A 26,307-nucleotide genomic window follows, 5' to 3' on the forward strand; every position below is an offset into this window, starting at 1 on the left:
AGACAAGCTGCTCCCTGGCAAGTCTTGCTGGAGGATTTCAATGAATCCCCACACCAGGTGATGTCACCCACCAATGTCTTAGGAAGCACGCACGGCTGACAGTCTGTCCGAACGCGACCAGCAGGCTGCGATCACACCCAACTGAATGAACAATGACTCCTTAGCATGACCCCGCAGACAGTCTACATTCAAGTTTCCTCCATTGTCTCCAAAATACCATTTAACTATGGCTTGGCCTCGATCAAGATCGAAATGACGTCTATGCCCCGGATCTGGTTGGTAGGCCTGTTGGGTCCTTCTTCCTCTGTAACAACCTCTCTCCCTCCCCTTTCCTTCAGGCCACCGGAATGTTGCTGAAATTGGGTCATTATCCTGTGTTTCCTGTGAACTGGCAGTTGGAGCAAAAGACTTGATGAGACGCAGGTTAGATTATTTCTTTTAGGTAGGAAGGCTTCACAGGCGGTGCACAGATGTCCAGCGGCGTCCTGTCATGAGGCACGGCACCCAGCTCTGCCGCCCTGTGGGGGTTCCGGTGGGGTCGGCCTGGTAACATGGGCTGTGAAGCCCCCCATGACCACTTTTTGGGCAGTGTTTTCATCTCCTGATGACCACTGCCTAGATCTATACTCTCATTAAAATTTTCAAAATGGATGGGGTGCCTGGGTGGCTCAGTGGGTTAAAGCCTCTGCCTCCAGCTCAGGTCATGATCCCAGGGTCCTGGGATCGAGCCCCACATCAGGCTCTCTGCTCAGCAGGGAGCCTGCTTCCCCTTCTCTCTCTGCCCATCTCTCTGCCTACTTGTGATTTCTCTCTCTGTCAAATAAATAAATAAAATCTTTTAATATAAAAAAAATTTTCAAAATGGTGATTAAAAAACATTTATTTATTTATTTATTTTTAAAAATTTTTTTTTAGTGTTTCAGAATTCATTGTTTATGCACCACACCCAGTGCTCCATGCAATCCGTGCCCTCCATAATACCCACCACCGGGCTCACCCAACATCCCACCCCCTGCCCCTTCAAAACCCTCAGATTGTTTTTCAGAGTCCACAGTCTCTCATGGTTCACCTCCCCTTCCAATTTCCCTCAACTCCCTTCTCCTCTCCATCTCCCCTTGTCCTCCATGCTATTTGTTATGCTTCACAAATAAGCGAAACCATATGATAATTGACTCTCTCTGCTTGACTTATTTCACTCAGCATAATCTCTTCCAGTCCCGTCCATGTTGCTACAAAAGTTGGGTATTAATCCTTTCTGATGGAGGCATAATACTCCATAGTGTATATGGACCACATCTTCCTTATCCATTCGTCCGTTGAAGGGCATCTTGGTTCTTTCCACAGTTTGGCGACCGTGGCCATTGCTGCTATGAACATTGGGGTTCACATGGCCCTTCTTTTCACTACATCTGTATCTTTGGGGTAGATACCCAGTAGTGCAATTGCAGGGTCATAAGGAAGCTCTATTTTTAATTTCTTAAGGAATCTCCACACTGTTTTCCTAAGTGGCTGCACCAACTTGCATTCCCACCAAAAGTGTAAGAGGGTTCCCCTTTCTCCACATCCTCTCCAACACACAATTTTCTAATTCTGTGATTCCTTCTGGGATTTATTAGCTGGAATTCTTCTACATAAATAGTAACTTTTCTTCTTCAACTACTTGGTCTCCCTGAAAAAGCTTCGGTACCAGAAAGGAAAGATAGATACGTGATCCTTTGCTCTTTCTTAGTAAGTCTTAAAGCAATGAGCTGGTGATTTAGCGAACTCCAATGCTGACCAATTAGGTATTTTTGTTGTTGTTGTTGTTCATTTGTGGTTTTTAAATATGAGTTCCAATCAATTCCAATCCACAGGATGCATGAGTCAGGTGTACCTGCGTTGAAGTCCCAACTCCGCCATCAATTCTACGACCTTAGGCAAGTGACTTAATTTCTATGATAGGTTTCATTATCTGTAAAAGGGACTTACTAAAACCCTACCCCAAAGGGACATCAGGTGGATGAAATGTGATAACACATCATATGCTTCTCCTAGCCCAGCGCCTGGCACATAGTAAGTGCTCAATAGAGCATAGCTATGAATGCTCTTATCATCAGAATTACCAGTAAACCTCCTGTGCACAATTTATGTCAGTGTTTGGCATTGACTTTCAAGACCTTTCACATCCGGTGCAGGAAGTAAGCACACTCAAATCAGACACCGAGCGGGGAGGGAAGGACAGTCACGCCACTGGTCTTGGCTTGACCAAAGGGAGATTACGGTCAGTGGTGGTGTCTTATCGCTGACTGAGGGAGGGTGTTTTTTAAAGAGCCAGGAAGAATCTCAGAAACTTGGTGGGTTCTTTTCCCAGGCAAGGAAACTGAGGGCTGGATCAGATCTATGAGCTATGACTAATAATGTCCTGAATCCAGACCCCAGACATTGTGCCCTATGAGCCAGGGACGGTATCCTGGGGGAAAACATCTGTACCAGCAGTGCACCTTCAAAAATATGAGCTGGTAAGATCAGACTTGGGAAAGTGTGAAGAAGGTGAGACCTTCCCTCACAGCAATGGAAACAGGTCTCTTACTTGCTTTTGCCATGCTGCTCTTTGCTCTTTTCCTCCATCTACAGCGACTCGGGGTAGAAGGAGCCACTAATTACACATGCTTAAACAGGCCTAATTTTAAGTAAACCTATTATACAGAGTCAATAGAAATGTGTTCAGTCATGCTAATGAACACACAGAAAGGATACAGCACTTTACTAAAACAAACAGTCTTTCAGTTTTTAAGTACTGTGTGGATAGCAACAAACTATTTTATATTCATTATAAGAGTCTCATCTTCTTGGCTGACTTTATAAAATGGGGGCCTTAAGGCACTGAGGCTGCACAGAGCTGACCACGGGTTTATCCGGTCAGCCTGGCTTACCCTCCCCACTGGGGACGGGCTCCAGGAAAAGGCCATACAACCCGAAATGAACAGGCGGCCCAAAGCCCACACTCCTTGTGTGATAAGATACTTAGGGGCGATGCCAGGACCTGCTCTCAGAATGTCCACAGGGAACAACGATCATGGGGAAGAGTTTTCCCACCCAGGATCACTGGGGCCCCAACACAACTAGACCACAGGCCCGGGCAGGAGGCCTTGGGCCTCCTCCCTAAACTGGTTCAACAAATTAAGAGGAAAATGCAGAATGGGGAATCCCCTGTGGCTCTAGAGTCTATCAATATGAAGACATTATAAGTCAATTAGTTGTCAAAAATGAACACCGATGCAAATTTTGAAACTAAGAAAAGCACGAGGGAGAAGTAAGAAATTAATACAAGTCTACGAGGCAATTTTGGTTCCCAGGCAGACAAGTCCTATAAGAGTAAGCAAAGGCAGCAAGCAAACATTTGCGAAAATGTTCAGTCTTGCTAATAAATGATGACAGGAAAATTAAATAAAATTAGAAGAGTAAAACTGAATAAAAATTTAAAACCTATGCTGGCAGGCCTGTGGAAAACAGGCACAAGCCTGTATCATTAGTGGCATCGTGAACTGGTATTTCTGGAAGTTAATTTGGCAAGAGAGGATAATAAAGCTTATCTTTATGGAGCCCATCCTCTGAGCAAGGCACCGTGTGTGGTAGGTGTCTCTGGTGATTCACAAATGAGTTAAACACAGATCTTGTCCTCAAAGAGAAAGGTAAGTAGTGAGGATATCCAGAAAACACGGAAGTGGCTAAAACGCAAGCTGAAAGCAACATTGGGAGGCTGATACCAATCCCCCCATCTTACAGATAGGGAAACTGAGGTCCCAGAAGGTGAAGTCATTCACTTGGGGCCTTAAAGCTGTGAGTGGCAAAGCCAGACTCAATCTTAGGTGAGTCTGACTGCGAAGTCCAAGTGCTTCTCCCCTGCACCCCCCCAGGCCAAGCTGCCATGCGTCCCGTCAGAGTTGGAATGGGAAGTAAGAGACAGAATCTATTACTTCCTTTGGCTTCTGGCCACTTTGACCTTTGGTGCTTCCCTCTCTCCCTCCTTCCCCTGAATGTGTGCTGTGCTGCGTGTGAGGGAAAGCATCAAAGAAGGCAGACAGTCCCTGATCTCTGACTGATGAGAGAGAGCTCTGATTACGTTGTGAGGCAACTCCTTGTTTGCAGGGCTGAGTCACCCACCAGACTAAGCCCCTGGAAGGAAAGGCTGGCATCTCAGTCAGCCGCCTTCTCTCGCAAAGCCTGAGGTGCCTGCACGAGGCATTCATCAATCCCCACTGACCGTTGAAGAGAGAGAGGGCTTGCTAGAAACTGGTATCTGAGGGTCAGAGGCGGTTTCATGCAGAGGGCAGAATTAAAGCTCACCCTTGAAAGATATGAAGTGTGGACACTCAGAGTTGAGGGAAAGGGAGGGCTTTTCAGACAGGGGAAAAAACAACAAAGCAAACAAGTAGAGTCAGGAAAGAAACAAGGGCGAAGAGTGCACAGTGAGTGCCTCAGTTTGGGTAAAGTAGGGGGTACCTGAAGATGAGGAAGACATTTGTAGAGGAAGGCTGGAGCCGACTGGAGAGGACCTAAGACCCAGCAGCCTCCAGTACTTAGAAACTCATCACAAGAAAATCCTTCAAGATCGATACACACCTAAACTGGTTTTAGATTCGACACTAAATCCTATCTAAATCCCAGCTTACTGCTTTGCCGAAATGGACTAAGCCTAAGGTTCAGATGGAAATTTGACGGACCCAGACTAGCCAAAATAATCTTGAAAAAGAAGAATGAGGGTGGAAGACTCATGCTTCGTGGTGTGAAAACCTGCCACAAAGCTAGTCATCAAGACTGTGTGCTACTGGCATGAGGAAAGACACGCAGATCAATGGAAGAGAAGTCAGAGTCCAGAAACAAACCCGCATCTATGGTCAGCTGACTTCCAACAAGGATGCGAAGACAATTCCACGGGGGACAGAACAGTCTTTTTAACACATGGCGCTGGAACGACATGACCGTCACATGCGAAAGAAGAAAGGTGGATCCCTACCTCACACCACACACAGAAGTTAACTCAAAATGGAGCAAAGATGGAAGTGTAAGAGTGAACACTATAAAGCTCTCAGGAGGGACGCCTGGGTGGTTCAGTGGGTTAAGCCACTGCCTTTGGCTCAGGTCATGATCTCAGGGTCCTGGGATCGAGTCCCGTGTCAGGCTCTCTGCTCAGCGGGGAGCCTGCTTCCCTCTTTCTCTCTCTGCCTGCCTCTGTCTACTGTGATCTCTCTCTGTCAAATAAGTAAAATCTTAAAAAAAAAAGCCCTCAGGAAATAAAACCATGGGCATAAATCTTGGTGACCTTGAATTAAGCAATGCTTTCTTAGGTATGACACCAAAAACACATGCAACAAAGGAAAAGCGTAAATGAGCGGAACTCCATCAAAATAAAAAGTTTGCGTATTTCGAAGGACATCAAATGAAAAGAAAACCCACGGAAAGGAAGAAAATTTTGTGAACCATATAATTGAGAAAGGGCTTATATCTAGAATATGTTCAAATATTTATAACTCAATAATAAAAAAGACAACCCAATTTGAAATGCCAGAGGATCAGAACAGACATTTCTCTGCAGAAGATATACAAACGGCCAGCAAGTACACAAAACTCTGCTCAACACCATTAACCATCAGGAAATGCAAGTCAAAATCACGAGGGGCCACTTTGTGCCCAGTAAAACAGACAGAATAGTAACAAGTGTCAGCGGAGACACAGACTCACCGGTGCCCTCACACACTGTGGGTGGGTATGTAAAATGGTGCAGCTCCTTTGAAAAACAGTCTGGCAGCTCCTCTAGAAGGTAAATAATTACCATAAGACTCTGGCAGTTCCACTCCTAGGTCTGGCCCCACGAGCAATGAAAACACATGTCCCCACAAAAGCCTGAAAGTGAACCTTCACAGTAGCACTAGTCACAACGGCCCGAAGTGGAAGCAACCCAAATATCCTCCAGCTGAGTGCACAAGCAAGACGCAGGAGTCCGTACAACAGACTCTGACTTGGCAATAGCGAGGCATGAAGTACTGACCCACACCACAACATGGACCTGCCTTGAAAACTTTATGCCTTGTGAAAGGACGAGAGACTACATGCTGTAGGAGTCCATTTACATAGAATGTCCAGAATAGGCAAGTCCGTAGGGAAAGGAGTTCAGTGGTTGTCCAGGGCTGGGAAGGGGTTGATAGGGGAGGGTTAGAGAGAAATGGGGAGTGACGGCCAATGGGTGTAGGGCTCTTGAGGGGTGGGTGTGTGATGAAATGTTCTAAAATATCAATTGTGGTAATAGTCACACAACTCTGTGAATACCTTAAAAACCACTGAATTGTATACCTCGAATGGGTAAATTAATGGTATGTGAATTATATCTCAATAGAACTGTTACCAACCACACCTGATGCATAAATACATCAAGTCTATCTGTGAAAGGCACTTAACCACATGCCGTGACGGGGCTGCATGGTGGTTAATGCTAGGGCTAGAGTCAACTCCCCTGTGTCCTCTCGCGATGCCCCCGCTTCCAGATAAGTGACTGTGGACAAGTTCTTCAAACCCTCAGCAGTTACTGCGTCCCACTCTCCTCACATGGGATGGGCATAACAACACCCATCTCCAAACGGGGGTCCCCTGGAGAGCCAGCGACATCAGGTACGTAAAGCGTTTACCACAGGCTTAGCGTCTGGTACGTCACCTACCACGTATCAGCACGAGTTGTAGCTGATACGTGGGATAACAAGGAAAAGCACAATGTCCAAAAGTGAGAGGACTACGAAGAAAATAAAAACATGCAATACAGGGCGCCTGGGTGGCTCAGTGGGTTGGGCCGCTGCCTTCGGCTCGGGTCATGATCTCAGGGTCCTGGGATCGAGACCCATATCGGGCTTTCTGCTCAGCAGGGAGCCTGCTTCCTCCTCTCTCTCTCTGCTTGCCTCTCTGCCTGCTTGTGATCTCTCTCTGTCAAATAAATAAATAAGTAAAATCTTTAAAAAAAAAAAAACATGCAATACAACGGACTCAGCTTGTCTCGTGAAAATAACGGCTGCACGGCTTCTGTGCAGTTACACCCAGTCTGGTCTGTATGAAATGCTAGCGAGAAAACAGCGGATTATGGATCCAAAATGGGGCCAACCATGGAAACACAAGGTATGCGTGACAGAGAATGAGGTACAGGATTTCATAAATGAATCGTGTGTAATAAAGGAAGGGTTCCTTGTCTTTGTTTTTCACGTACTGCTTCACTGCTGGTGCCATCCTAAAATTGGTGACAGTAATTAAAAATAAAACAAGTTAAGTTAAATCAGAATGAGGAGGCTCAAATATCCAGAGGTTTTCTGGCATGATTTCAGAACCGACAGGTATGACAAGATCCCTCCAGAATCCTGAAGAAGCTTCGGCTGGTCAGTGATTTTGCTTCTGCTTGCCATGGTTCAGGGTCAGAGCCGTCACTCAAATTCGAGCCTGTGTCCTCTAAGGCACAGTCGTCCTGGTTCTGGCTTTTCTTGTGTGCTCCATGAGCCAAAAATAAGGACATTATTGCACTTATATTCCTTGGACGTCTTTGATTTTTTTTTTTCCTTTTGTTTGTGGGTCTTGTGCTAAGCTTGGCTTCCGTGACACCAGAGGATGGACCGAGTGGGGATGGCAACCAGTCTCCCCGGTCTGTTCCTGAGCGAGCCGAGTCAGCAGGGAGCCCGTTCTAAGAGAAAAGGACATTCTGCTCATTTACATGCTGCTTCCCAGAGCGCCGCAAACTCCTCAGCGAACCAAGTCAGGCACACCACACGAGCAGGAAGGTTTAGTCACGGGCGTGCAGCAAGGCCCCTAAAATGTTCCCGAAGAAAAATGCACATACAAACCATCTAAAAATAAACCTGGAGGAAGAAAAGTCCCATTGTGACGAGTGGTACTAAAGGGAGACTCACGTGTGTCCATCGTCTCCTGAATTGGGATGAAGCCTACAGGCAGAGTGTCCTTGATGTCAATGAGCTTCATATCCACTAACACGTTCCCTAAATGACTCTTGGGAAGAAAGAAAAGAGATACAGACTATTAATCTGAACAGCCCTGTGGTGGGTTTGCCATTTTGGCTTCGAGATGCATATTTAACACAATGACTCATGCAGCTTTACGACAGCAGGTTAATTAGAGTAGGTGCCACTTAATGTTCCCCAGCGGCTACGCAGGGACTCAGGGGGCCCCCAGGAAGGAGCTTCATCTGCCGCACCTCCACACCACTCACTCAGACACGGTGGTTAGCTAGACGGCGACCTGGGAGACGCTCGAGACAGAACCCAGCAGAGGGCAGCTGCGCGTGCATCCTGGGACCAGGCTGCCACTCGGCCTGCAGCATGGGCTGCACATTCCTGGGGCAGTCACCGCGGCCGGAGAGAGCGCGCAAAGCCTCCCCGAGAACCAGTCACGCTCCTAGGTGATTGCCCATCTGCGTACTGACACACCTTTCAGTTGCTAGATACGATTCTGTAAAATCCTAGGAATCGTCAACTCATACAGGCTAGAAAGCCCTGCTGCCTCCGTATCACACATCTACTAAAATGACATGCACGAGGGCCTCTTAAAGTCTCTGCTTAGTGGTAGCATAGGGGTCCACAGCGCGTGCTTTCTGTAACCAGTGCAAAAGTATCTTCTGAAGACAGCACGCACCATGGTGTAACTGCACAACAGCACCCTCTGCAAACACACCGGCATTAGCAGCCCACGGTTCTGGTTGAAATGCTCTGTGCCAACACTAGCCTGGATGGCCGGTCAGGAACTTCTTACCCTCTGAACTCTGCGCTATTGTCTCTCTTGGCTGCTCTCTCTTTTCTTCCCTACCGATTGGTAAGTGGCCCATGTGTGAGGTTCTATCTTCACTATCTGTCTCCCCATGACTGTTCAAGGGCCACAAGGACCAAAACTGTCTGTTGTTACTAGATCCCCAAGCTTAGCACACTTCTCGGCATACATGCTCAATTATTACCTACCTCATAATTACCTACTAAAATATACCTACTGAATAGCGTAACATTTTGAGGGTACATTTTCAACTGGGTGGGCCAGAGCTGGAAATCAAATTGGATTTGCTTAGATGACAAACCTCAACTATAACAATAAAAACGGAAGGATGCTTCATAAATACATTATAAACCTGAAAGCGCACAAATGAAATAAATTCTTCAAACTTCACTACGAAGGTCACAGTGTCAAATGTCAACTGTGACCGGGCTTTTATGGCCCTGTTGTCACAAACCTGTTTCCTTCTCTTATACCTCTCATGTTTGACGACTATTTTCTATTATGGCATTTCAGGTAGCTTGGTCTCGGGGAAACAATGCACACGGCTCAGCGCCGCACGTGGAAAGCGGAACCTTACTAATGCAGAATAAATCTCTGACCGTGTAGAAGAGGTTTGAACCGTTAACCTAACTTGAAAACATCAGCTGCTTTCAGAATTGCCTGATCTAATCTATCATAATTTTTTTCTTTCCTGGCAGTTGCTTTTCCGTGTCATCGCTGCTTTCTGCATTGAGAAATTAACAACTGGGTATGTTTTCCTGCCCCGGAGATGGATGGGTATTCATCAATATCCTTCTCAAATGTCTTCTACTTGACAAGTTGGGTTTTACACAAGTCAACTGCAAACCACTTAGCGACCTCACCCTCCACACTCTACAAATGTCCCTGATCATAAAACCAGAACATCAGTGGTGTGGCCATTAAAAAAAAAAAAACATCGAGAACCCTCCCACGCATACAAAACGGGACGCTGCACTGTCCAAGCTTCCCGCAGCCCAAGTGCGGTCCCTCTGCACACGGGGCTGCTGCTCTACTGGGTTTAATACGGTGGGTCTGCGACATCATTAATTTTGCTTGTTCCTCTCCCCTCCCCCATCCCGTGCTCTCTTTCATTTCCTCCTCATAAATATGAAGAACGTATTCCCAATCCTTGTTGAGCAAATGATTCATGCCAAAAGCCCAATATGCACTGACTCAGGGTATTTATACTGTCTCTGGTAGCCAGTATTTGCTAGTATACTGTAATTATTTCTGACAACCTTGCATTTAAGGTAGCCACAGATAACCAACTTAATATTCAAATGTTCATAAATCCTTCTGTTTAATATCCTCCCTACCTAATCTATGTACATTATTATTACAGGTAATGCAGAAAGTACAGGGCATGAAAAGTGCAATTAATCTCGATCCTTCCCCAGGAAGCAATGTCACTCCAAAGCCAGGTTTCTGTATTAATAGCATTACTGGGGGAAAGGAATTTAGGTTCCAAAGGAGTGTCCCCAAACTCCTACACGGGGAGTCTCGAGCTGCCTAATTAAGAATCTGTCCAGTCTTGAGATCCCACATCCCTCCTCTACAGTTGTAAAAATATGCGCTATGCAAAGTCCTGGTTGTGACAGCACGGCCGGGGCAGACCGGCTGTAGTGGATTAAAATATGCCTGTTCCTACTGTGCTCTTGGGCTGGCAAGTAGGTCCCTGCCACCCCCCTGAATGGATCCCTCTGGGTCTCACTAAAGGACTAGGTCGTTCTTCTTCAGAAAACAGAATGCACTGACTTTCCGTCCTCCTTCAGAGGGGAGCCAGAGACCTCCCCCACCGCCCTCATCCTCCCTGCACAGGGTAAGGCTTACAAATGAGCATTCCACATCATCTCTTTCTGTTCAACAAATGCCAATGAACTCGATACACTTTCTATAATATGTTTATGCAGGACCCCCAAATTAGTAAGTACTGGTGACATCTGTCATTTTTAGACTTGTCACTGTCCCCAACTCCAAGGGATCAGGACTCTCTTGGCCTAGACTACCAATACCCCACAGCTTTTAGGGGAAGTGCAAAACAAATCTCCCAAACACAAGACAAAAAACCCCAAAAAACCCAGAAATCAAAAACAATCAAAGAGATCATGGCTGTCCTGTGAGGCCACAGTCGGGAACTGCAGCTTCAGGCAGGAGAGGTGGGGCTGAGCAGAGATCACCGAATGCCAATGCCGTGAGACCACTGGGCACAGTGAGTTGTTCAAATCCTCGGGACTTTGTCCTGGCTTCCCTGAGCGGCAGTGAAGGCACTGACCTGTGCAGAGGGGCAGCCAGCAGACAGAACAGAGGTGACAAAAGCTAAAAATATCAGTAGTTTCAAAAACAGGTTTGGGTCAACTCCAGGGACAAAGGGGCATGAGAGTGCCCTGCGTGTGGGTATGGGTGCAGGGGCGGAGGTACGGAGCAAGGAGGGGGGCGGGGCGGGAACTACCCTAACTGCTCAAGCCCCCAGCTGGAAAGGCAACCCGGCTTCCAGACTGTTCCTCAGCGTCTCCTCGGGCTGCACGATGAGCCCCAGGGACCTGCTCAGGCTCATTACAGGCCCAGCAGCCACCTTCTCGCCTCTATGAGAAGGATTTCTAGTGTTTAGTGCGAGGACTGTCCCTGCCCCATTAGAAACTCTGTACTTTACAGCAAGCATATATTACTCTCATAATTAGGGGGAAAAATTAAAGCAATGACTTTCCCCCCAGTCCTGAATACATTAGGAATCATTTTCCTAACAAAGACTTATCAGTAAACAACAGGAACGGCTGGCGGAAGAGAGGGCAAGCCAGAGGACCATGTGACCGTCTGCATCCAGACAACAATGACGGGCCACACAAGGGCCCTGGGATAGGACCACGGGCTGTGTCACATGTGATGGGGACAAAAGCTTACTGTTCCCCTTTCACACTTCTGAATGAGGATGTCTGAAAATTTTTTTTCTTTTTAAACCATGAGGATATATCACTGGCATAATAAAATCTGTAAAAATAAATTAACAAAAACATTCTTCCTGCCATGTTTTGTTTTTGTTTTTGTTTTTCTTGCATTAGAAAGAGCCAATAGCATTCAGGCCAAAAATAATATGTCACCCCTGAAAATGAAAAGCTGACTGCTCCGTGTTTGGGGCTAGGGAAGACAGGTGACCTTGGACAAGCCCCCAAACTCTCTGATCTCAGGAAAGGAGCTAATAGGTCCAAGAGACTGTCTGAGGATGAGAGAAGCTTATTCACAGAGTGCCTAGGACAGGCCTCCTTCCCAGTCGATCTGTGCAAATCCTCATGAAAGCTACTTCTCTTTCTTTCTAAGCCGCTCGTGAAAACATTCTGTTGGAAAAGCCTTAATAGATAGCTTTAGAATGTCCTAATTTATGGGCCCAAGAGTTCAGAACAGCCTACTGAAAGAAACCTGCACACGTGGCAGATACCTACCTGCGGAAACAATGAAATGTCAAACGTCACAGAGACTCAGGGAGAAAGTCAGTCATTTTGGAAACAAGGCGGTGTCTGGGGAAGGAAGGGATCGTGGAGCATCCTTCCAGCCCTGCTTCTGCGTGCTGGCCAGCTTTAAATCCAGCCACGCCGGCAATGCTGACGTCCACACCATCCTGTGATTTGTGACTTACAGGAAAGCTATAGGCAAATGAGGGCCGGGGGAGAAATTTCCTGGTTCCCTTTTGAGAACACATTTTAATGGAATTCACTGTACACTGGAGTACGAGGTTAATAATACTGTTAATAAATGAAGCACAGTGCGAGCTGCTGATTCTACCCAGTTCGCTAAAACCACAGGTTAATATGGCAAGGAAAATAAACCACAACAACAACAACAACAAAAAAAAGAAAAAAAGAAAAAAGAAAAAAAAAGAAAGAAAGAAAGAGAGAAAAAGAAAAAGAAAGAGGAAATTTCAACCAGGCAAGTAAATGCCTTGTGCTTACGCAGCACATGGACGCCACCGCTAGACTTACATTTTCTTTGGAAAATGATCTCGTGAAACACAGGTATCTGGTAACCTTGGATTTAAATAAGCCGTCTTTCCAGAGGTCAGCATCCACACCATCTGCTGTCTGTGCGACCTGCGCCGGAGAGACAGAAGAAGAGCGCAGGTAAGGCAGGCCGGGACTGAAGGTGGACGTACCTGCGCCAATTAACATGGGCCCAACTCTCCTGGCATCTCATTAGTTCATTTCACCAGACACTGGGAAGAGGCTTTCCGAAAGGGGAAAAGGGAGAGTGTGAAAAATACAACTTCTAAAAATATTGTCCCCAGGGAAGCCATTGATTAAAGACACCCTGACAAAAACGGTTCTAATGAGAAAAGAGCAACTTTTGTTGCAATGGACCAAGGAGGGATTGGAGAAGTCAGCACATAGAGCTGCTCAGTACCACTCACTCGGGGGACAGGAGGGGGCAGGAAAAGGTCCAAGGGGGTGTGAAATGCCACCTGAGAGGGGCATCGCCTGCGGGGAGCTGCCTGCTCCAGGGCCCTGGGGCCAGCCGGGGTGCTTGTTCCATGGGACCCTGGTGGGGACCCGGGGCAGGGTGCCAGGGAAACTCGCTCCTCGCTGTGTCTTCTCCCTACAAGCTCTGTGAGGGGTACTCAAGGTCGGAAACTGTCTCATGATAGAAAAATAAAAAAGATTCAGCTCCTTGTTTATAGTGTCACTAAGAAACCATTTTCCTGTGCGCGGCTAGAGACTTGCTCCTCTCAGGAGCACCCAAGCATGAAGCCAGCCTTGATTTGAGTCTTAAAGGACCTGTGTACTGGGCTGGGGGCGGGGGGCCTGGCACGAAGACCCCTGCTTTGGGGCTAAGAGTGGGCAAGGAGACCGGGGAGCGGGGGCGAAATGGCTGGGCGAGGGCAGCGCTGCCCCCACCTCCTCCCGGTCGGCTCTCTCCCCGGCTGTCAGGCACGCTCGTCTTTCTCACCCAGCAGCCCAACGGGATGGCACTACCGGGCCAGGGGCTGTGGCTGGCACCCCCAGGGGGCACAGCCAGGAAGATGGAGGGAGCAGCACCCCGTTTCTGCTCTCTGCCATCTCCCCGGTTGTCCTGTTGAGGTTTAGAATTTGGGATGCAATCCCTGATCTGACAAACTGCTGAAAGCACCTCCATGCTTTGCACGAAAACTGCTTCCATCGAGCCCCAGCCCATATACACACGCCACGGCACGCCAGTGGCCTCGGGCTGTCACGTGTGCAAGGGGATGGGGGCGCGCTGGGCTGCCACGCTGCCTGGACATCCCCGGGGCCCCCATAGTCATGTTCTCTGAGGCTGCCTCAGAGAGGCCCAAAGGCCAGCTGGCAAAAGAAAAATGCTTTTTCCCCCCCCACTCCAAACTGAACAATTGTAAATTAGCAAATGCAGCACGAGAAAAAGAAAGGTCCTTATGCTACATCTGCAAATATGTTTGACCTGAAACCTGGAGGAGGAATGGTATGGGAATAATCTCGGGGACCACTGGCTCCAAGTACGTCACCCCCACGGAAAGACATGACACAGAATGGCATCAGGCCTTATCAGCACTTTCCCCCACGAATGTCCTCCATCGAGTTTCTTGGGAAACATGAGATTTCAGGCAGTGGCACTAACTCTCTGCCACTAAGGATCCCCTTTGTCGATTTTCTCCTGTGGATTCCAAGTTTTGAAAGATTTTTTGTTTCCCCAAGTGTCCTTTTCCTGTACTTCCTCAATTCTAGGCCGCAGTCATCTGGGAATCACCCATGGATTTCAAGAATAACGCTTCAGGAAAAAAGAATAAAATGTCAAAAGGTACAGATCTATTTCAAGATGCATTCCAATTTCAGAACCATTAAGATGTGAAAATAAAAGATGCCACAGGAATAAAGAAATAAGGGAGCTTATATGGTTTCTATAATAATAAATATTTTATTTTTGATAAATTAAAAAAAAAAAAAAGTCTGCAGAACACTGGAAGGCTGTGGAATCCCATGCTGGGACCTCAGAAGACAGAGCTGTCTTTAACCTCCCACCAGAAAAGGAATGGAGTTCAGAAGGGCTCTCCGGGATATCTGGGAATTCCACGGGGGGGGGGGGGGGGGGGGTAGGTGTGCCCTAGGTCAAGACTATTGTTTCCAGAGCTTGAGAATGGTGGTTCCCTCCGCCTTCCCCACTGCCTGAATTTTCTTTTTTCTGGGTGAGAAGACACCTCACTGTGATAAAGAGGCCAGGGCAAGCGTGTAAAGAGAAAAAGCTCGCAGCGGGCCTGCTCCTTCCTCAGAGGCCTAGGCTGTGGCAGTCCTCCAGCTTGCACTGGCAGAGCATTGAAAAGGGACCACCAAGGGCCTGGCTTTGCCCTGAGGCCACAACTCATTTGCAAGGAAGTAGAAATGTGTAATCCCCTCCAAGCTCACCTCCAAGGGGAGGTGAGGAGGGTGGTGAGAAAGAGTGTGAGCAAGCAGAACCTCGTGCCCACACGTGCGTGCATGCATGCGTGTGTGTGTGTGTGTGTGTGTGTGTATGTGTGTAAAATGCAGAGCTGCCCAAAGCCTGGACCCACACAGGGGATGGACTGGAGCGAGGAGAGAGAAGGCCCGGGATCCCAGATCAACAGGAGCACTAGAGAAGTGGGCCTGGTGTAACAAAGCCGGGCATTCCCAGCCTTGCCTTTCCCAGAACACCCAGAAACTTCTTTCCCACCCAGTCACAGAAAGGTGCTTACTAATCTTATTTCTTCCTGTCCCAAACTAGAAGAGCTAATGATCTCCAAGTTAAGCGATGTATGAGGTGCCTGCATGGGCCTCCATGCAGAAATTCACATCTCCACTCTGACCATGAGACCCCAGAGGCCAGCTTCTGAATCTGGGATGGGAGAAGCCGTGGGGAGGTGGGCCAAGGGCTGCAGGAAGTGGTGCTGTAAGTGTAGCACAGCCCATAAAATTAAGAGGTAGACTTGAACTTGACACCTGGTGGCTGAAGCAAGCCCCTCCTCCTGGGGGCACTTTGGTTAGGGATGATGTACGCACAAAGCGTCTACCTTAGTGGACTCCAGGGAGCACCCACAAAGCCCGGCTCACATGTCTGAACTAGAAATAAAGACATCTAGTCAAATCAAACCTTCAAAATGATGTCATGCTACATCAAGATTCAAAAAGTCCTAAACTGTCACACTGGGGTTCAGCTGGTCCTCTGGGAGTCCTTCTCCAACTCTGAGATTGTATCTGGTTTTCAAACACAAATTATATGCATGTGCAACAAATGTTTTCCTGCCCCCTGCTATCCTGTTCCTGGACTAGAAGCTTCACAAGGAAAACGGCGATCCTTATCTCTTCCCTTCAGTAAGCACAGTGCCTGATATGTATGGGCTCAATCAAAACTTGTTGAAGGAATGAAAGATTCAGCCATTAAATCAGGAGCAAACTGTGAAAAGCTATACACCTTGATAGCGCCCCAAGTAAGGTAATCTAAAAAATTTTTTTTCAAGATTTTATTTTTTTATTTATTTGAGAGAGAGGGGCAGGGAGGGAAGGAGCAGAAACTAAGGGACAAGCAGACGCCACACTGAGCACAGAGCCCAACACGGGGCTTGATCTGACGACCCTGAGATCAGGACCTGAGCCAAAATCAAGAGTCAGATGCTTAACTGACTGAGCCATCCAGGCACCCTGGTAATCAAACATTTTAAATGGAAGTTTTCAGAATCTAATCCCTTGAGCTGAGTGTTTCCCCTTCAGAATCCCCGCTCTGTGAGGCCACACACCTATTTCGACCAGAAGGTCCCTCAGTCTTCTGGTCATCTTGCTGGTACCCTGCCCTATTCCCCAAATCACTGGAGCGTGTCCAGTGCTGCCACGGTGCCTCCAGAGGATCTGTTACGGGGCATCACATGCGCACATGCGCACACAAGCACACACCCCACAGCTTCAAGCACACTCTTATTACACACTCACATGTGCACACACTCACGCTTCTCTCTTACACGCACGCACTCTTGCATGCCCACCCTGTCTTCCCAGATCTCCCTGGGGCCTCGAGCTGCTTCTGGGGAGGAGTAGGTGGGCAGTGACAGACTGGACGCATGGGTTTGTCTCCCTTCTCTGCCAATATGCATCTCAAATGACAGCCGTGTGCGGGAGGTACGAGCCCCCAAAATAAAGAGCAAGAGAAGAGTGTGATCCAGAGAGATGCCAACAACTGCCTGGAGACGTGGACAGTGAAAGGCGGGGCTTTAGTGAGTGGAGGGGGTGACATCTCAGGCCTGGGAGGGGCTAATGATCTGCCCCCCAATCCCTGGGCCCCAGAGCCACCAGATTCCATTGGGGTGAGGGTGGGGGTTGTGGGGGGTGGGTGGGTGTGAGTTTCCAGCTGAAACAGGAAGATCTGAACAAGGTCTAGAAGCACAGCAGTTACACCCCCAGATCCCCACCCCCCACTTCAGGTGCGTTTTCTCCAGAAATGGAACCAGTAAGGCTCAGGGCACCAGAACACCAGGAAGAAGTAAATTCCAGATTGAAAACAGGGGGGTAACCCCGCACACTGAATGGTGGGCCCTCCCCCTCCCCTACCCCAACCTGCTACCACCTCCTTCCTGCTGCCGGCACCTCAGCAGCCAGGGGTACACTGGATATGGAAGGATTTGTCTCTGGAGACACTAAAGACTGCCAGAGAGCAGATCAGCACACCCAGGCTCCGGGGTCTCCTGCTACAAAAGCTGCTTCCCAGCTCCCTCACCCTGGGAGCCACCCACCAGCCCCCGGCCCCCAGCCCCACTCCCGGCTCTCCAACCTCACCAACTAGTGTCTCCCTCTTAAATATAAACGGACACAAAGGATCACCAGGTGCTGGGGTAAGTCTCCAATACGAAAGACAGGGTCCACACCAGAACGGGCATTTGAAGGTAGCACAGAGAGCATGAGGAAACAGTTAAAGTTAAGGCACAAATGACCAAGCCCATAATGCATGTAACTGCAACCACCAAACAAGAATGGAACATTGTGAAAAAATTAAAAGGATCAATTTAAAGATTTTTTTTTTAATTTATTTTTTGACAGAGAGAAATCACAAGTAGACCGAGAGGCAGACAGAGAGAGAGAGAGAAGCAGGCTCCCCGCTGAGCAGAGAGCCCGATGCGGGACTCGACCCCAGGACCCTGAGATCACGACCCGAGCCGAAGGCAGCGGCTTTACCCACTGAGCCACCCAGGCGCCCCAAGGATCAATTTAAGAATAATATAAAGAGTCTAGAAGTAAAAATGTTGTAGATAAAATGAAAAATTTTTTAAAATACTGGAGGGGAAAATTGAGGAGCTCTTTTAGAAAGTAAAATACAAAGATGAGATGAGCTATATAGGAAAGAAAAAACTATCAGGACAACATCCAACTAATGCAATCTCCAGAAAAAGAAATAAAAAAACAGAGGAGGTGAGTGTACCTATTAAAGAGGCCTTGGAGGTCCTAGCACAGGGAATGAAAAAGTCTCAAAGCAAATCAAGAGAGAATCCCACCAAATTTCAGAGAAATAAAGCATTTTTAAAACTTCCAGAGAGAAGTGACAGGTCACATACAAAGGACTGCAAATCGGAAGGCATCAGACTTCTCTGACACTGAACGTTAAATAAGAAGAAAAACATCTGTAAAATTCTGGGGGAGGGGTGCCTGGGGGGGGTCTCAGCTGATGGAGCCTCTGCCTTCTCTTCTGGTCCTAATCCTGGAGTCCAGGGATGGAGCCCCGCACTCAGCTTCCTGCTGAGGGTGGGGTCTGCTTCTGCCCCTCCCCCAGCTTCCTAGTGATCGGTCTCTATTTCTCCCAGGAATCAATAAAATCTTAAAAAAAAAATTCTGGGGAACTCTGGAATTCTCTACCTCAACCAATTAATCGTGAGGGCAGAATAAAGACCTTTGCGGATGTGCAAGGAGTTAAGAAATTAATCGCCCATCGGGCCTTTCTTGGGAACCTACTGGAAAATGCATCAGCAAAACTGGGGATGAAATCAATGACGAGGAAACTACGAACCCCAGGAAGAAGATCCTGCACAGGATGGTGAAGAGAGGGCAGCAGTGTGCCAGGGCCTAGACACGACACGAGGAAAAGAAGAGAAGGCCATGGCTGCGGGAGGAAGGGACAGGACAGTTTTTGGAATTGTACTTAAGCCCTGGGAAGAAATACAGATGGGTGTGTGACAGAGGTACTGGAGCATTTAGAAAACTAAAAGCACAGATGTAAAGCTGTTTGAAAACATAACTTATTAATTAACTTAAAGTTTAAAAAAAAATTTAACATGTAAATGTAAAAACCAATAGGCACTTAGTATGGAGGTTCCTCAAAAAGTTAGAAATAGAACTACCCTATGACCCAGTAATCCCACTACTGAGTATTTACCCACCAAATACAAAAACACTAACTTGAAATGGATATATTTTGATATAGATGTTTGATATATATCAAAAACTTGATATACATCAAATATCTATATCAAAATTTGATATATATACCAAATATCTATATATCTATATAGAGATATATATGTATATATATCTATATCTATTTTTGATATGTATCATTTATCATATAAATATTATATCATTTATCATATAAATATTATATCATAATAATCAAAATATCAAATAAATAAAATAAATAAATATATTGATATAAAGTATTGATATAGATATGATAAATATTGATATAAATATAGTGATATAAAATATCAAAATAAATATTATATCATATATATTTATTTGATATAGATATCAAATATCTATATCAAATATTTGATATAAAAATAATGAATACTGTTTTTCTGAAAATAAATAAATTGAAAAAAATTACATTTTAAGGTTAAAAAAATATTTGATATAGATACAGAGATAGAGATATTTGACATCTATATCAAATATTTGATATAGTTATTTGACATACAGATATCAAATATATCAAATATTTGATATAGATGTCAAATATCTATATCAAATATATCAAAATCAATCAAATATATATCAAATATCTATATCTATATCCATTTCTATCCAAATATATATATCTATATATATCCATTTCAAATCAGTGTATATATATCAAATTTTTGATATATATATCAAATATCTGTATCTCTATACATTATTCAGCCATAAAAAAGAATGAAATCTTGCCAATTGCAATGACATGGATGGAGCTAGAGAGTATTATGCTGAGCATAATATGTCAGAGAAAGACTAATACCATATAATTTCACTCATATGTGGAATTTAAAAAACAAAACAAATGAGCAAAGCAAATGTTTTGTTAAGAAACAAAACAAATGAAAAAAAAAGAGAGAGAGGCAAATCAAGAAACAGACTCTTAAGTATAGAGAACAAACTGATGGTTCCCAGAGGGCAGGTTGGCGGAGGGAATGGGTGAAACAGGTGATGGGGATTAAGGAGGGCACTTGTGGTGGGCACCTGGTGATGCGTGGAAGTGCTGAGTCACATACATGTTATATAACATCTGAAACTGATGTAACACTGTATGTGAGCTATACTGGAAATACAATACAACACAACACAATATAACACAATACAACACAACACAATACAATATAACTGGGAAAAATTTTAAAAAGAAAATTTAAAAATTCGAATATAACATCAACAGACACATAGACAATTAAGCAAATGAAAGAAACAAGTCAATGACTGATTCCAAGAAAGTGGAAAGGTTGTATGAGAAAGAAAATGTCCTCCCTGTTGGTGTTCTCATATGTAAACACTGACAACACATTTACCAAAAATTGTGATGCTGCCTGATGGGGGAGAGGGAGATTATAAGAAAACTGAATCTGTAGGATAGGTAAATCAAGAAGTAAGCAGTATACTCAAATTATTCCGAAACAAGGAGATAAAGAGCCAGAAGCGAGGAAATCGAAGAGTTGAAAGTGACAACCTCTGGGGAGTGGAAAAGGAAGAGATGGTCTTATAAGCCTTTTTGATGATCTTTGATTTTTTTTTTTTTAAAGTAGATTCCATACGCAGTGTGGGGTCCAACATGGGGCTTGAACTTGCCACCCCGAGGTTAAGACCTGAGCTGAGATCAAGAATCAGACGTTTAATGGAGGACAAGGGGCGTTAGAGAGGAGAAGGGAATTTGGGTAAATTGGAAGGGGAGGTGAACCATGAGAGACTATGGACTCTGAAAAACAATCTGAGGGGTTGAAGTGGCGGGGGGGGGGTGGGAGGTTGGGGGGTACCAGGTGGTGGGTATTATAGAGGGCACAGCTTGCATGGAGCACTGGGTGTGGTGAAAAAATAATGAATAATGTTTTGCTGAAAATAAATAAATTGGAAAAATAAATAAATAAATAGGAAGTAAAAAAAAAAAAATCAGACGTTTAACCACCTGAGCCACCCAGGTGGCCTAGTACTCTTTGATTTTTTTTTTTAACTGTAAATGTATCACTTCGTTAAAAGAAAAGTGAATTTTAAAAAAAATTGGAGAGCTGGGAAAATATATCATGGAAGACCATATGGGAATATATTATTCCTTTTAGGGAAAGCCCCATGATCAGGGACATTCCTACAGGTGCAACAGAACCACAATGCGGTGCGTTCCCCAGAGTGTGACAGTGTCCACAGCTGTGTGCACGGTGGATTCTGCCTTCTCTACTGCTAGAGTCCATGAAGAGTTACTTCCGGGACAGGTTGGGGAGGGTCCTGTGAGTGGTAATCCCCAGGCCTGCAGAACCAACCACAGGACTTCTACCACTTTATACTCCTCTGCATTCAGGCAAGGCCTTGTGTTTTCACCACATTCCTTTGCCTGCGAGACACAGAGGTCCTGGAGCTCACCCGCCTGAGACGGAGGGTGGGGAAATGGAGGAGGAACCAGGACAGGAGTCCACAGAAACCAAGAAGAGTCAGAGCAAGCACACCTCAGCGAGAGACAGGGCTTCTGGTTCACTGGAGGGCCAACACGTGACTCAGCCTCCTGGGGGGCTGTGGGGAGAGCTGGAGCCCGATGCCACAGCACCCTCGCAGACAACCTCTTGTGCAGTCTGCCCCAGTGCGGCACGTACTGCAGGGACTAGTAGCTAACACCCGCTGTGTACACTCTAAGCGCCAGGAGCCTAAGTCAGAGTGTAAGTAACACATTGACACAACAATACTAGGAGCCACGACAAACCATCATCAGTTACTCTTGATTTTATAGGTGAGGAAACTGAGAAACAAAAGGGTCTTGGCTCAATCGATTGTGCTACGTCTATTCAAAAGAACAGTTATTAAGTTCTTTAAAAAGATGAAGTATATTTATAATTATGTCCATGATATATTAAGTGTGGGAGGGGGATCTTCCTACCAAGAAGCATATGAAAGAACATAAACACGCAGTTCTCATAAAGCAGCAGGGACAGAGGAACGGTCCAGTCAAGGAACGGACTGTGGCCGTGAACCAGCAGTTCACAGAAGCAAGACGAACGGCCAGCGAACATGAAAATATGTTGCACGTGGGTAATGATTAAATTAAAGTGCCAATAGCCAAGATGCCACTTTCTCTGTCAAACTAACAAAGACACACTTTAAAGGGGAAAGACACAATCGTCCAGACAGGCTCTGGGGGAGTCAGGTGCCCCGACCGCTGCTGGAGTGTTAAGGGGTATAACTTCAGATGAGATTCATTTGGTGCTGCATATCACGGGCCTTAAAAACAGACGTGTCGGGGCGCCTGGGTGGCTCAGTGGGTTAAACCACTGCCTTCGGCTCAGGTCATGATCTCAAGGTCCTGGGATCGAGTCCCGCATCGGGCTCTTTGCACAGCAGGGAGCCTGCTTCCTCCTCTCTCTCTGCCTGCCTCTCTGCCTACTTGTAATCTCTCTCTCTGTCAAATAAATAAATAAAATCTTAAAAAAAAAAAAAAAAAAAACAGACGTGCCGGCGCGCCTGAGTGGCTCAGTGGGTTAAGCCGCTGCCTTTGGCTCGGGTCATGATCTCGGGGTCCCGGGATCGAGTCCCGCATCGGGCTCTCTGCTCAGCGGGGAGCCTGCTTCCTCCTCTCTCTCTCTCTGCCTCTCTGCCTGCTTGTGATCTCTGTCTGTCAAATAAAAAAATAAAATCTTTGAAAAAAAAACAAAAAACAAAAAACAGACGTGCCTGGGATGTGTGCTGGCTCAGCCGGTTAAGTGCCCAGCTCTCGGTTCCAGCTCCGGTCAGGATCTCAGGGTCATGGGATGGAACCCTGGTTGGGCTCTCGCTCATCAGCGAGTTTGCTTTGGATTCTCTCTCTCTCCTCTATGTGTTCCCCACCCCGCGCTCACTCTCTCTCTCTCAAATAAATAAATAAATCTTTTTAAAAAACACAATCATGCCTGTGACCCAGGAATTCCACTCCTGGGCCGAGAGCCCACGCAGTGACGGGATGGGGACACGAGAGGACGGCCGCCATCTGTTCATTCATATTGAACTTCTAGACGCCCGGCTCTGATCACAGGGCAGACAACAGACAGTCGAACAAGACAGACACAGTCACCAGCCCCACAGGATCGCAGTCTCGTCGATGGGGGAAGACACACAGTAAACACGTGAACAAATATGTAAGATAATTTTAGAGAGGAATCAGTGGCTTGTATAAAATAAAATAACGTAACAGGAACAGAGAGCGAAGGAAGAGGCTGCTTCGGGTGGGGTGACCAGGGAGGTCCTCTCGGACGAAATGCCTCAGTGCTGACACCTGGGGGACAAGAAGAAACCATCTCGTGAGATCTGGAGATACAGCCTTGCAGGGCGAGGGAACAGCTAACGTGATGATAGGTGGAAACCAGGCTGATGGGTTAAGGGGACAAAAAGCGGGGCTCCGTCACCGGAGTTACATGGGAGGAATATTATCTATACGTCCCTTGGGGCACAGCGTTTAAAGGCAAAAGTGGGGAATGATGAATTTTCTAATGATGAGAGAACATCCTTACAGTGGCAGACTCGGCAGCAGGAAACAATGTGGAGGACACGTATCTAGGAACATGGAAAGTTCAGGGGGAAGACTAAGTCACAAAATGGTTTAGATAGTACAATCTCATATTTCGTTTCTTAAAAATAATCTACATTATAGTCGAATGATCTAGACAAATGTAAAGCCAAGCGTTAACCACTGTTTGGCTCTGAGCAGTTGAGATCGTGGGTATTTTTTGGCGTTCCCTTTCTTAATTGAAGTATAATCAACACACAATGTTGTATTAAGCTTCAGGTGTATAACACAGTGATTCAACTTTTGTTGATACTGTGAAATGATCCCCGAGGTAAGTGTAGTTCATGTTTGTCATCACACAGACATTTTGTTTAAGGTTTAGACTCTCAAATATGCAACACAGTATTATTAACTCTAGTCACTCCTCCCCGTGACTGCTGTGTGTGTGTGTGTTTTAAGATTCTATTTATTTATTTGACAGACAGAGATCACAGGTAGGCAGAGAGACAGGCAGAGAGAGAGAGAGAGAGAGAGGAGGAAGCAGGTTCTCCACTGAGCAGAGAGCCTGATGCGGGGCTCAATCCCAGGACCCTGGGATCATGACCTGAGCCACCAGGCACCCCACAACTACTGTGCTTTATAACTGCAAGTTTGTTCCTTTTGACTCTCTGTAGCTTTTATACTAAGAAAAACAACCATCTACAAGACTTCATTTGATGGGGTGAGAAATAATGATCTATGGGATTTCAACTTGAGAAACACTTTGTGAGATTAGCTCCTCCTTGGAGCTGCCCGGAGAGGGGCTGCATGGTAAGTCCTTAAAATGGTCAGCCATTCTTCCTTGTCAGCACTGTGTACTCCCTGCCCAAGGAGACGTTCTCAAAAGACGCCACAGCTGACCACCAGGCTAACTACCAGACTGGTCACCCCATGCACGCCCTGGTGTTCTAAGGGAGCCCACCCACAATGCAAAGATGTATCTGGCAGACATAAAGTGATCAAAAGGGCCAGGAAACTCTGCAGACATTCCAAAGGAAATATCTGGCTAGTGCTGTGAATAATGAAGTTCAAAGGGCTCTTGATGTGTGAGATCACCCACTGTGGAAACACAGACACTCGGCCCAGGTCAGACAGTGGCCAACCGTGAAGCCATTTCAACTCTTAATCAGAGCAGTTGGGGCACCGTGTGGAGACAGGGAGCTGGTCACCTTTCTTCCAAATCCCTAACAGGAGGTGTGCCCAAAACGCTTTCTAAAACCCTAACATGAAAAGAGTCATCCAACTGATGACAAGGCCAGAAATCCTTTGGTTGTTGTTTGGTTCTGATTTCATTTGCATTATTTTATCATTCTGTATCCTGAACTGACAGCTCAAGTCATCATAGATTTTCAGCTGAAATGTCTGTTTCTTAGCAAAAGAAATGGGTACACGCCCCTGTCCCTGAGACTGTTCCATCTCCCTGGGTCTCTGCGATTCCCTGCCTCCCTGGCTTTGCTCTTTGGGTTCCCTCTGGATCCTCTCTGTGTGGAACGCTCTCATCACTTCGAGCCTGGCTAGAGGAACCCTCCCCCTGCCAAGCCTCCCTGATGACGCCAGCCCGAAGCACACGCTCTTCTTCCAGGATCTTCCATGTCCTTTGGCTTCTTGCATGAAACCTCTAGGATGGAGAAAACCAGAGACAAAGGGAAGAACTCAGATTTTTAAAGTCAGGTAGATGGGAGTTCAAGACCTGGCTTTGCCACTTACCTACCATGGTTTCCCAGAAGTCATATTCTTCCTTTCTGAACCTCATCGAAAAATGAAAGTCATAATAATGCCTAACTCACGGGATTCCTTGTGATGGTTAAAGGACAGAAAGCACGCAGAAAGTACGCAGTCGTGATGCGATACCACTTCCTACCTGCTGTGATGACTGTTCTCGAGAAGACAGACAACAGCGCGTGCAGACAACGATGTGGAATCAGAAGCCTGTGTCTGCCGCTGGCGGGATGGTAATGGGGAGCAGCAGTTTCAGAAACGGTCTGGCAATTTCTCCAAATGTTTAACACAGAGTTATCAGTGGATCCAACAATTCCAATCTCAGGCGTAAGCAGCATTCTTCATAATTGCCCCAAAGAGGCAACAACCCAAATGTCCCCCACCTGATGAATAGACGGAAGGTGGTACATCCATATGGTGGGATCTCTTCCAGCTGTGCCAAGGGGCTGATGCACAAACACCTGCTATACCACAGGGATCCCTGACAGCATTGCGTTAAGTGAAAGAAGACGGTCACCAAAAGGCACATCTGTATCACACCCTTTACGCGAAATGTCCAGAAAAGGCAAATCCGCAGTCTGAAAGCACACTGGTGGTGGCCAGGGGTTTAAGGATTCTTTTTGGGGTGATGAAAATATTCCAGAACTAGGTAGTGGGGAAGGCTGCACAGCTCTGTGAACACACTGAAAACCATGGAATTGTTCACATGCAAAGCATGAATTTCATGGTATGGGAGTGATATTTCCATAAAGCTATTCTCTTTTAAGCTCTTGGCATAAGACCCGGCACGTGGTGTACACTCAAACAAAATATATTAGCCCCTTATTATTATTATTATTTCTGCTC

At 46.3% G+C, this 26,307-nt stretch overlaps 1 protein-coding gene across 2 annotated transcripts in view; it reads right to left on the reverse strand.

Annotated features, from left to right (window-relative positions):
* MVB12B (multivesicular body subunit 12B) overlaps window positions 1-26,307 on the reverse strand; it is a 185,150-nt gene that overhangs the window by 112,906 nt on the left and 45,937 nt on the right. For both annotated transcript variants that reach the window (XM_044264893.1, XM_044264894.1), the window contains exons 3-4: window positions 12,783-12,890; window positions 7,920-8,016 (exon numbers count right to left, since the gene is read on the reverse strand). In XM_044264893.1, the coding sequence (XP_044120828.1) occupies window positions 7,920-8,016; window positions 12,783-12,890 (205 nt within the window). The remainder of the gene's footprint in view (window positions 1-7,919; window positions 8,017-12,782; window positions 12,891-26,307) is intronic.

The sequence above is a fragment of the Neovison vison genome, chromosome 9 (genome assembly GCF_020171115.1).
Source record: "Neovison vison isolate M4711 chromosome 9, ASM_NN_V1, whole genome shotgun sequence".
NCBI classification, from domain to species: domain Eukaryota; kingdom Metazoa; phylum Chordata; class Mammalia; order Carnivora; family Mustelidae; genus Neogale; species Neogale vison.